The following is a 12,527-nucleotide window of genomic DNA, read 5'->3' on the forward strand; positions in this document are numbered from 1 at the left end:
AAATGGGCAGAGAGCCTCTGCTTAGTCTTCTTGGTACCAAGATGACCAGCTAAGGGCTCCTCATGCGCCAACTGCAGCAGGAAGGGCCTGTAAACCTGGGGTACCATCAACCTCTTGAGGGCACCAGGTTCAGGCTTAGTGGGCTCACTAAAAAAGAGCTCACCCTCCCAATAGATCCGGAATATCCTAGGCACTTCTCCTTGTGCCTGGGACAGGGCCTGTTTCCTCAGACCCTCGAGAGAGTGGCACTCTCTCTGTCCCTTACAGAGGTTCACCCGAGAGGGACCCCTTCAGCCAACAGGCATTGAAGTTCGGGGTGGTCCTCCGGGTTGAGAACCTCTCCCGCAGGAGGGTCTTCTGCCTCTCCTCCCTCAGGAGTTGAGTTTGGGTTCTCCACTGGACCCAGCCCGTCCGGAGCATGGCTCCCAATGGGTGCTGTAGGAACAGCAGGAAGAGAAGGAGCCCCCTTCACAGAGGTGGCCTTCTTGTTCTTCCATCTTCTTGCCTTAGGCCTCGCCTTTGGCTCGGGTACCCGACTCACCGCCAGACCCTGTGTCGCCTGTGACCTAGTGACTGCAGCAGCAGTCATGGGGAGACCATCAGAGATCAACGCCAACTCTACTAGACCATTTCCTACCAGAATGTTAGCTGGGACATTGTCCTGAACCAGGACAGGAAGCTTTGCTCTCTTGTCTCCAATCATGAGTGTGACGAAGGCTAAAGGCGATAATTTGGGAGGCCCACCAGCTAACGTGGTGGTTCTCAGAGGAGCACCTACAGCAGGGCCCTGTCATGCTTGCCCCAGTGTCTCTCAAACCAGTAGAAGGCTGGCCATTCAAGAGGACAATTCTCAAAAACCTACAGGTGTTCTGTGGGATTGTCGCCAGTACTTCTGTGTACTGGTCCCAGGCTCCAAGGGACACTAGGGAAATCTCTACAGGAGCACTGAATGTGATTCCTGTAGAGGAGGGGAGGACAGTGGCCTTCACCTGAGGCATGGGGTAAGGGTATGTCAGGCTGACAGCCTGGACTCCAAGTGCCTTACCTTTACACTTGGGGTCACCCTTCTTGCGATCCAGAGCCCCACTGTCCCCAACAAGTGCCAGGAATGCAGGGTATGGTACTGGAACCATTGGGAGCCTGCTTTGCAGCAGGTGTACCACTACTCTTATTCCCACCCACAGATGACTTATCCCCACTAGATGTTTGGGTCTTAGGAGAGGAAGGTTTTGGTTTACCCAACTGTGATTGCTTTTGGGACTCCTCAGCTTTCTGAGAGGTCCCCTTTTCTTTGTCCTTCCCAGTGGAGTCCTTAGGGGACACCCGGTGGGAGACCCACTTGTCAGCCAACCTGACCAGCTTAAAGGGATCCAAAATGTTCTGGTCAGCAACATACTGACACAGCTCTAGTGAACAGGCTTCAGAAAAATGCTCAAAAAACAAAAAGGTGAGACAATTCAACAAAAGTTTTCACCTTGTATCCATCAACCCATCCCATCGTATTTATATGTGCAGCACTCACCCAGTCAGCCCAAGACACCTTCACTCTCTTCTTAAAATCCCTGAACCTTTTAAGGTATTGGGTTGGTGTCTTGCCAAACCTGGCAATCAAAGCAGACTTCATGCACTCATACCGACCCCTTTCTTCCACACTCAGTTTCAGAATACAGTCATATCCAGTCTGAGGCACTCTGCTTAACAAACACTTAGCCCAATCTCGTTTATCAACATCATGAATTGCTCAAGCCATGTCAAACGCTTCAATCCATTGGAGGATATCAGAACCCTCCACATGCACATCCAACAAATCTTTCATAAACTTGGTGGCTGGGGACCTGCCACTCTCAACTGGTTTTGCTGAAGTCTCCAATCTAGCTCTCTCCAGCAGAATTTCCAGGTGCTCAGTGTCCCAATCTTTGAGTATCACTTGCCTTGCCAACTCCTCTTTCTTTAACTCGGATTCTGTTTCCAACTTTTTGTATTGAAAGGCTCACTGTTCCAGTTGTAGCTCCAATTTTAAAAGTTCAATCTTCAGGGCTTCCGCCTGAAGAGCAGTGCTGGGGTTTGGAACAGAGGCAGCAGGAATGGTGGCATTCCCAGGATCAGATTCAGCAACAACCCCAGGGGCAGAGTCCTCATTGGTTGCACCCCCCCCTTCAAGAGTTTCACCATCAGTCTGGTAGTCCACCAGGGCAGCTATCAGCCAGCTCAGCCCTAGACTTATCTTCAAAGTATAATTCCCTGGCTTCACAAGCACTCTGGAGAGCCTCTAAGCTCATCCTAGTCAATTTACCATTTGCAATAGACTCCATTGCTTGTAATGCAGTTAGCTTATACACAACTAAACCTCAATTTAACAAAGTGCAGATATGTTGTAAGTGGCACGGTTATACACCGATTCTTAAAACCATAAGCATCCCACTGCTGCTTCCAGTGTAAAGACTGGAGGGGGGGGTCTGTACTCCTGCTCTCTATATGGTAGAGGAGAGGCAAAGAGGACCCCAGCCAAGATACTCTATTGTTGGTAGCAATGGACAAGTAATCTAGACCTAGCTTCTCAGGACGTGATGCAGGCTGGTTTCTATGTACAGTGTAGTCCCCAAACCCCCACAAAGGAATGTCCACACACTGTATTAGTTAAAACACAGTCTTTAGATAATTAAGCTTCAAGGTTATATACACAATCACAATAACAGAACCTCGACAACCGCAAACCACATCACTAAAGAGGCAATCCAAGCCAAATTCCCTGGACCGTGCAGAGGTCTAGGGAAACTCGAGGGAGCACCTGATAAGCTACACATAGATGACACTGTCAGACCCATGCCTCAGCACCCCAGAAGAGTAGGTTTCCACCGCCAGGACGTCATCTCGAAGGAACTCGACCAGCTACTATGCAATGGCATCATAGAGCCGGCTACGGGTCCCACTCCAAGGGTATCCCCACTAGTCATTGTAGCACTGCCTGAGATGTGCAAAGCACTACAAGCCGCTGGCCTGACACAACCTGGAGAAGTGCAAATTCAGCAAACAGAAACTAAAGTTCTTTGGCCACATCTTCTCCAACAAGGGAATGACACCGGACCCAGACAATGAAAGCACCATCACTGACCTACAGCAGCCAACGCAGGTAGCAGACATGCGATCATTTCTCGGCATGGCTGGATACTGTGCACGATACATCCCACACTATGCATCCTTAACCGAACCCCTGCATAGACTGTTCAGAAAGACGCACCATTTGAGTGGACAATGGACTGCCAGGCTGTGTCCAATGACATCAAAACAGCCTTGGCTGAGGCACACCGGCTTGCATGCTTTGACCCAAATTGGCACACAGAGATAACTGGACGCCAGCCCAGTGGAACTGGGCGCCATCTTAGCACAAACAAGTGGGGCTGACACCCCCCCACCCAAACACATAGTGGCCTACGCAAGCAGGGCCCTATCGTCCACAGAGACATCATGCTCACAAGCTGAGAAGGAAAGTTTGGCGGCAGTGTGGGCTTTCAGACATTTTCACAACTTTATCATCGGAAAGAGATACACGTTGGTCACCCACCACCAAGCACTCCCGTCACTCTTCGGAAACCCATGCACGAAGATGCAGCCCAGGATTAAGCATTGGGGCATCAGATTGCAGGAATATGATTACACCATCATCAACAGACCAGGTGGGGACCAGAACCCAGTGGTGGGAGACTAAGTCCTAGTCCAGCAAGCCATGGCCAGAAAGACGGACGCCAGATACTCTCAAAGACCACTAACAGTGGTTGCCGTCAAAGGATCCATGGCAACGGTCTAGAACTCAGCTCACGAAATAACAAGATACAGCTTGCAATTCAAACATCTCATCAAACGAGAAGAACCCAAACTGCTCCTGCCGGAAACCAGGGAACCACGAGATGACACATGGATTCCCCCTGAGGAATATCGATGTGAGATACATGGCCCAGCTGAGCCACAGAAGTAGCCAGATGCAACGAACCATGCATAGGACCCCAGCGCACAATCAAGAGACCAGCCCGCCTAGTAGAAGAGTGTTCAACTCCACAACAGAACATTTGTCCAGGGGTGATGTTAGAGGTCTCTGCACCTTTAAGGGAGAGACCAGGACTCCAGGAGGGAGCAAAGGGGAGGAGCCAAGGAAGGGACCCTTAGTTCCTGTGAGGTATTCTAATAAAGAAGACGTACCCCTCACACCTCTGGTGTCGTCCTTATTTGTGCATATATGCAGAGTAACAGTACCATGCTTCTGTTCACCTTCCTTTTGTACTATGCAATTGTCTCCGTCTGTTCCCTATGCTACCAGCTCTGTGACGCCTCCTGGATTAGTGCGCTATATAAATGCGAAAATAAATATTCCAGATCTTGGCCAGGGTCGATTAGTTCCATCGACATTATGGAGTTCTGGCGCATGGGAGCTCAAAAACGTAGTTAAAACATCAACTAGTCCAAACACCTCACAGACCTACTTAATTATTAATACTGCTGGATAAAGAGACTGGGTTTTAGTGCCGATGTAAACAATATATTAACTCAGATCAAAGCATTTCCCAACTATCCCAAATTGTTAATTGGAAAGCGTAATACAGAAACTCTTCTCCGTGAAAAAATACAGGTGACGCAGTAATCAGTTTACATCTGTTTTTATATTTGCTTAACATTGTTTTTCAATAATCGTTAAGTAAAAAAAAGAATTTACTTACGCTCATGGTGCTCCAATGCACTCTTCGCCACTCTGGTATCTACTCAAGAGTAATTCTCTACTGCTGTATTTACAGGAACGAAATTCAAATGAAGAGCCTCTGCCGGGAATAGGTAAATGAGTCCGCCATCTTTGAAAGAAATAATTTCTTTGAATTGGTGGCCAGATTACTGTTTGTAGAGTTCGTGTGAAAAAAAACAGCATAATGAATTTTCCTTAATTATGTTGACACATCCGATGCCATATTTTATGATCAAATGAGCAGATTGATTAGTATTTAGTTTGAAATCAGTTATTTGAAATGTTAGTGGTATTTACGTCCGACTTTGTATCAAACTGTAGCTTTTAACTTTCTATAACAACGAAAGCAGATAGAATCAACACTTTTACAACAAAGTCATGGTATCAGGTAACATTTTGGTTAAGAAGAGTGTATCCCAATAATCCAAAAATGTCGGCGCAGACTAGTTGGAATCACAGTTGGTCCACCTAGGAGGCGGGGAGGAGCTTAAGTATGTTTCAAAGAAGAGCGTCCGCGAATGGAAGAAGTTAATTTCAAAAGTAATCAGGTTACGCGGCTGCAAATACATTTACTTGTGTATGCAGAAGGTCCAACGCATACTACTGGCAAGCTTTTCGCATGAACTGTCTTAAAGGGAAAGACGTGTGCTCGAAATGAGTTGCAGTTTTATCTCATAAGGAATGTGTACGTTTGCAGAGCTCGGGGTTGACGCGGTTATCATCACTCTTGTCTGAGAACGAAATGCGCACGTCTTTAGGCTCTCTACTCCTCAGACTCTCCAGGTTATTGTGGCATGAAGTTGAACATTTTGCAACACAAAACTGCTTATTGCAGCACTTTTGCAACACATGTATTTAATTGACAGGAGGGTGTGAGGGAGCCAAGTTGCAAGAAAGACCGTGTATATGAGGCTAAAAGAAAGCCCTGGCTGTCAATAGTTGCACCTTTTGCATTTTGTCTCTGCTAGTATCAGATGCCCCAGACTTGACAGAATAGTGTTTTGCTCTTCGTTTTTGGTTTGAGGTGCACATAGCTCTCAACCTTTCATGGCCCTTGGGTGGGTGAAAACTCCCGATTTTGTATTTGGCAGTTTTAAGCCCATTGATTCCTACGGACGTGTAGGCACCTGGCTATTTTATATTATTAACTTTATTCATAAGTATTGCTTGTAATGGTACACCTATTTCCCTTGTATGTTCTCCTGTCTCCCGAAGCTCCCACACTCGCCAATTCTGTATCACAACTTGATTCACAAAACTCTCACTTCCTGTCATGTGCATGCTAATTGGTTATGTGACATTGCCAACTCTATGGCTCTCAACTCGCACGCTTTTGGCGGGTGTCACCCGTTTTGCAATCAGCTGACTCACCTGCCACATCCCCTATATGCTCATTCACTTCACCCCAAAAAAAAAAGTTTTGTTTTTTCCATGGCATTGCGGACACATAAGGTTGAGAGCTATACAACTCACACTCCCCATTCCCAGCCACTCTGCCAACTGGGCTCCCAACTAACACCTTATTTATTTATTTACTAGCTGTTCTCGGCGTAACATACACCATTGTTAGCATATGTTGAAGGTTAATATTGGTTGATAATTCATAAGGTCAATTCTGTCCCCCTTCTTAAATATCGGAATTGCCACTGATCGCTTCCAGGAAGGGGGCACTGGTCCCTGTGACTTATTAATGGCAATTGAAAAGGCTAAACATAATCAGATGGAATGAGAGGTATGCGTGGTATAAGAGCAGTATCTAAGTTCCATCGATCACATGGGCCTCTATGATGCGTGCCATCGATCACACAGGCCTCTATGATGTGTTCTTGTAGACATGCAGTTGTCTACCTTGTTCTATTGCAGAGTGCCTGTGATGGCATAATATTGCGTAGTAGCATATATACAGCCACTACTTTCAGTTTTAGCTCGTCAGGAGGTATTCGTCCTACAGCGTTTCGCTCTTTAGAGACTGAAACGTTGAGCCAGTAAGTAACTGTTCATTTACACTAGAACTGCTGAGCCCTGTGTGAAGAGGAGTTGGGGTGGAAAGAAGTAACTTCCAAATGTTTGCAATAGTGGAAGGTGAAGGTGACCATGTAGAACTGTGTTCATTCTGTTGAAATTGTAGCTGTTGTTGAAGTGGGTGCAATTTGCTCTTTGGACAGCAGAGGGCAGCCTAACACTGATAAATTGCATCCATATGTTGAAACAATAGCTGTTGTTGAAGTGGGTGCACTTTGCCATTTGGACAGCAGAGGGCAACCTAACAATGATAAATTGCCTCACCTGAGTACAGAAACATATCTAAGTGTTTTATATAAAGAGATTTTTTAATTTGTAGAACGCTCAACTAGCCCGCAGACCTCTGGACGCTGGTAACATGAGTGAACAGTGTCAAAAAACCAGTACATGACAGTAGGACATATAACAAGACAGCATGATATTTATTTATTTTGTTATTTTTAAAGCACACAAAGCCCAAAGGCAGCTAGGCGCTGTAAGTTGCATAAGGATACGGTTACTGCAATTACATGATAACAACTTATTTACATCTTACATGATTGATATGCCATTGAGTTTTTTTTTACAGGTTTACATATTTTAACAGTATGAGGACACCAAATTACGTTACGTATTTACATAATTTACCAAATTTACATATTTGCACATTGTTACATTTTCTCTTTGCATCATGAGTTCTGGTTGTAGGATTAAGTGTGGTAGTCGGTCCTAAAGAGTAACATTTTTAGTTTTTTTCTGAATGATCAGAAGGATGTGTAATTTCTCAGTTGGGTAGGGAGGGCATTCCACAAGTTAGGTGCTATTACTGCAAAGCTTGAGCCTCCTACTTTCTGTCTTCTGTACCTAGGGGTAGTAAGCAGGTTTATGTAGGCAGACCGGGTAGGTCTATTGGATTGGGCTTTGCTGATGAGGTTGCCAAGGTATTTGGGTGCTTTATTCATGATACATTTGTGAGTTATCGTTAAGATTTTAAATTTAATCCTATCATGAACCAGGAGCCAATAGATACTCCTTCTAGTGGAGGAGATGTGTTCAATGGTAGAAGTTGAAGAGGCATCTGACTGAATAGAGCATAGAGAACATGGGCAACTTGTTAAATACCAAAGTCTTAAGGTTCTTTCTGAAGGACTTGTAGGATGGTTCTGATCTGAGTGCAGTTGGTAGGGAATTCCAGAGCTGGGCGGCTTTGACAGGGAAGTTGGAGCCACTTACTCTTGTTTGTTTGAATCTGGGCACAAGAGCTTGAGACTGTTGCAGGAGCGAATGGGTCTTCAGTGAATGGGTAGGGAAAGTCTTAGCAAAAGGTAAGGCAGTGCTGAGTTGGAGAGGCACTGATGAGTAATGGCCAGTGTTTTGAGGATGATGCAGTCTCGGACTGGAAGCCAGTGGGCTTTCCTCCTAGCGGCCGTTATGTGTTCCCGTTTTGGGAGGTCAATCGTGGCATAGAGTGCATTATTTTGGACCACTTGTAGTTTGTTGAGGTTTTGTTCTGTGGTTCCCACAAAAAGGACATTGCAGTAGTCCAATTTCTTGCCAATGATGGTGCATACAATTGCAAGACAATTATTGGTTGAGAGGAAGGGTTTGCAGGCGTGGAGGAGTCTTGTAGTGTGAGCAGCAGAAGATGCAATGGCGTTAAAGTGCTGTGACATGTTGAGGGAGGAATAAAGATATTGTCATGCCACGCGGTACTTGGCGCCTGTGGAACCGCTGGCGGCACGGTCATTATCCGGCCGTGCAGGCTGGTAGCCTGTCACGCCCACTTTCAGTTCCGCCCGTGCGTATGCGCGCTTACGCGGCCCGGAGTATAAATACAGCTCCTTCCGGGTTGTGTACGCGTTGCAACGCTTCCGGTTTCCTCCGTTAGTGCTGTTTGCCTTTTCGCCTGCTCTCACTCTCTGCTGGATACCCGAATTCTATCGGGTCCTTTTTCCTATTCCCCTTGTCTTGCCTTCTGCCCTTCCTGTTTTTTCTCCTCCTGCCAGCCTCTTTGTGAACCAGACCTAGGCCTGTTTTCTTGGATTGCTGATTTCTTCTGATTCGGATACCTTCCTCTGTGATTCCCCGTGTACCAGATCCCGGCCTGTTTAAGGACTGCCTGCCTTCCTTTGGAGCTTCATCCTAATACCACGGAGTATCTGCTTCAGCCGACTGCATTCCAGCACATTCCAGCTCATTCCGAAGGAGAGTCACGTAGGTCGCTTCGGGGTTTTTTGTGCCTTTCGGCTTTTTCCCCTTACCGGCTTTCCCGGGAGGAAGCACCGGAAACCCTTTTTGGGTACACGGTGGCTTCCTTCCGTGGGCGCCCCTACCTACATAAAAAAAAGGAGCGACCAAGAAGTAAAGGGAAGAAGGGTACTGGAAGAAGAGAAGAAGGTGAGGAGTTAGGGGAGGGTGGCGAATCGGATTATACGTTCTCTGACGAGGATATCACCAATCCTGGTGACAGTTTGCAACGCCAAATTGAAGTTGAGATGGCTACACCACAGCAAGTACAGGAACTTGTAGCAGCAGTCCAGAACTTAAATATGGAAATGCAGAATCTCAAGGCCGCCAATGCCACCCTTCAGCAACGAATAACAGAGAGAGAACGACCTTCCACCGACCTTCCACCGCTCCCCCTTGTGTCGGGCAAGTTTGATGGCACTCCAAAAAAAGTAAAAGAGTTTTTGGATGCGTGCCATTTGCACTTCTCATTCCGCCCTCAGACCTTTTCCTCGGACCATGCCAAGGTGGGGTTTATGATAACACACATGTCAGGTAATGCCCTGGCATGGGCTACTCCGTTGGTGAACCTGCCGGATCCAGTCTTACAGGATTATGATGCTTTCAAGGGCTTGATACAACAAACCTTTCTTCGTACTGAAAGTACCTACCTGGCTTCAGAGGATCTGCTGGACATCCGTCAAGGAAATTCGGATCTGCTAACCTACATTACAACATTTAAACAGGTGGCAGCTGAAGCCGGGTGGCAGGAACAGGCTCAATATGCAATCTTTCGGCGAGGTCTGAGAGAAGACTTAAAGGATGAGCTAGCCAGGATAGAAAGACCTGTATCCTTTGCGGATCTACTTACGGCAACCCTCCGGATAGATTTCCGCCTGACCGAACGACGGATGGAAAGAAGAAAGACCAAGACAAATGCTCCCCCTCTTCTGGAAACACACCCGTCTCCTTCTGTACCCTTCTCACGCTCCTCCAAGGAGGAGCCCATGCAAATTGGGACAGCGCGTGCTCCGCTTACCCCTGAGGAACGCAAACGGCGCAGGGACGGCTGCCTGTGCATGTATTGCGGAGCTTCTACTCATATGTTACGAGACTGTCCGGAGGTTCCACCCAGAAGGTCGGGAAACGCTCGCCCTCGGTAAGTGTTGGGACTCACTACCGAGGGGCTGGTCCTAGTCCTTACGTTTCTCTATCTGTGTCATCTCCCGAAATCCCTGAAGACTCTCGTCTTATGGTGCTCACAGTTACCCTCAAACTAGAGTCTACAGATGTGACTACATTAGCTCTACTGGATTGTGATGCTGCCGGCAACTTCATCGACATTCACTGGGCCAAACAAAAAGGTCTTAAAAGAATTGCCAAACAGGAAGACCAGAAGGTTGAAGGTGTGGATGGTGAACCTTTGAGCTCAGGCATGATCACCCACACCACCGAGGAACTCACCTTGTCGGTACAACAGCACACGGAAAGAATTATTTTTGACATCAGAGCCGCGCACTTCCCCATCATTCTGGGAATCTGCTGGCTACGCAAGCACAACCCCAGCATTGACTGGTCAAAAAATCTATTGAGTTTTCAATCTTCCTTCTGTAGAGCTGAATGTTTACCCGAGCCAAGATTCGAAACTGTCAAGACATCTAATAGTTGTGAAACCAAGTCTGTCCATTGTTTGCCCCATTATCTAAGGGAGTTCACAGAGGTGGTGACAGAAAAGATACCTATTGAACTACCTCCACACCGGCCTGAGGACTGTTGCATCGAACTAACTCCAGGAGCTTTAGTACCATTCGGCAGGATGTTTCCTCTGTCACTGGAGGAAAAGCAATATCTCAGAGGTTATCTGGACGATAACATGGCTAATGGACTGATCCGACCTTCAAAGTCTCCTGCTGGAGCTTCCTTGTTTTTCGTTTCCAAAAAGGATTCGAAGGACCTAAGACCTTGCATTGATTATCGAGGCTTAAATAAAGTCACTGTTAAGGACCGTTATCCAATGCCTTTGATAACTGAGATCTTACAAGCCGTCCACGGTGCAACAACATTTACTAAGCTCGATTTAAGGAACGCCTACCACCTTCTCCGAGTACACAAAGGAGATGAATGGAAAACTGCCTTCCGGACTCCGTTTGGGCTCTTTGAGTACCAGGTCATGCCATTTGGGTTGGTTAATGCCCCTTCTATTTTTCAACGGTTTATGGACAGACTGTTCTCCGATTTGTTGTGCCAAACAACTCTAGTGTATCTTGACGATATTCTAATTTTTTCCAACAATGCCAAAGAACACGAGGAACATGTCAAGGAAGTTTTCCTTAGGCTTAAGAACAATCACCTGTCAGTTAAACTTGCTAAATGTGTTTTCTCCGCTTCATCCATACCTTATCTGGGTTATATCTTGTCCAGTCAGGGTATCTCAATGGACCCCCACAAGGTGTCATCCATCCTAGACTGGCCTTCACCCTCTTCAGTGAAAGAAGTTCAAAGATTCCTGGGTCTGGCGAACTTCTATCGTAGGTTCATTCCAAATTTCTCCCAGAAGATCCTGCCCATCACTACTCTCCTCAAGAAATCATCTGAGCCGTTCAGATGGTCGGCTGAGGCCGAGGATAGCTTTGGGGATCTTAAGAATGCTTTTTGTGCCGCACCCATACTTCTACAGCCTGACCAGGAGCTGCCCTTCATTCTGGAGACCGACGCCTCTGCTGCTGCCATAGGAGCTGTCCTTCTCCAAGAGGTTCGGGGAGTAGAGCATCCTGTCGCCTACTTCTCGAAGACACTTAACGCCAGTCAAAGAAACTACTCGGTCATTGAACGAGAATTACTAGCAATGAAATCGGCTTGTGTGGAATGGCGGCATCTCCTTCAGGGAGGCAGGTATCCATTTACAATCCGGACTGATCACAAGAACCTGCAAGTCCTGAGGCAATTCGAGTGCTACAACACCCGACAGGCCCGATGGGCTCATTTCTTCGCCCAATTCGATTTTCACATCACTTATATCCCAGGAAAGATGAATGTGTTGGCTGACTCCCTTTCACGGCGTTGTGACTACCTACCCGATTCCGAGTCTCCTCGTGAACACATGTTTCCCCGACCCAGAAGCATCGGAATGGTTTCGACGTTCCTCAGTCAGGTAAAAGATGAATCGGGAGGGCGCTTTGAAGTAGAGAGACATGCCAAAGGCTTGACGCACGAAATCAGAGATGGTCTTTACCTGGTCAAAGGTAGACTCTATCTACCCACGCCTGCCTTTCGCAAGATGGCCTTGAACTGGTGTCACGACACAAAACTTGCTGGGCATCGGGGGGGGGGTACAGGCACCCTGGAATTCCTTCGTCGTCATTTCTATTGGCCTAGAATGAGGGAGGACGTGGATCGTTATGTACAATCCTGTATCATCTGCCTCCGAAGTAAATCCCCTCGTCAACGACCTATAGGATTACTCGAACCTTGTGCTGTGCCTGACGGCCCCTGGAGCTCAATCTCTACTGATTTCATTGTGGATCTTCCCATCTCACAGGGGTGCACATGCATAATGGTGGTGGTTGACTCA

At 47.0% G+C, this 12,527-nt stretch overlaps 1 protein-coding gene across 1 annotated transcript in view; it reads right to left on the reverse strand.

The window, feature by feature from the left end:
- LOC138491768 (tripartite motif-containing protein 59-like) overlaps nt 1-4,853 on the reverse strand; it is a 152,147-nt gene extending 147,294 nt beyond the window's left edge. Inside the window, exon 1 of the mRNA XM_069618468.1 lies at nt 4,710-4,853. Within this exon, the coding sequence (XP_069474569.1) occupies nt 4,710-4,715 (6 nt within the window). The 5' untranslated portion in view covers nt 4,716-4,853. The remainder of the gene's footprint in view (nt 1-4,709) is intronic.
- Between the last annotated feature and the right edge of the window lie 7,674 nt (nt 4,854-12,527).

The sequence above is a fragment of the Ambystoma mexicanum genome, chromosome 10 (assembly GCF_040938575.1).
Source record: "Ambystoma mexicanum isolate Mex_15411 chromosome 10, UKY_AmexF1_1, whole genome shotgun sequence".
NCBI classification, from domain to species: Eukaryota; Metazoa; Chordata; class Amphibia; order Caudata; family Ambystomatidae; genus Ambystoma; species Ambystoma mexicanum.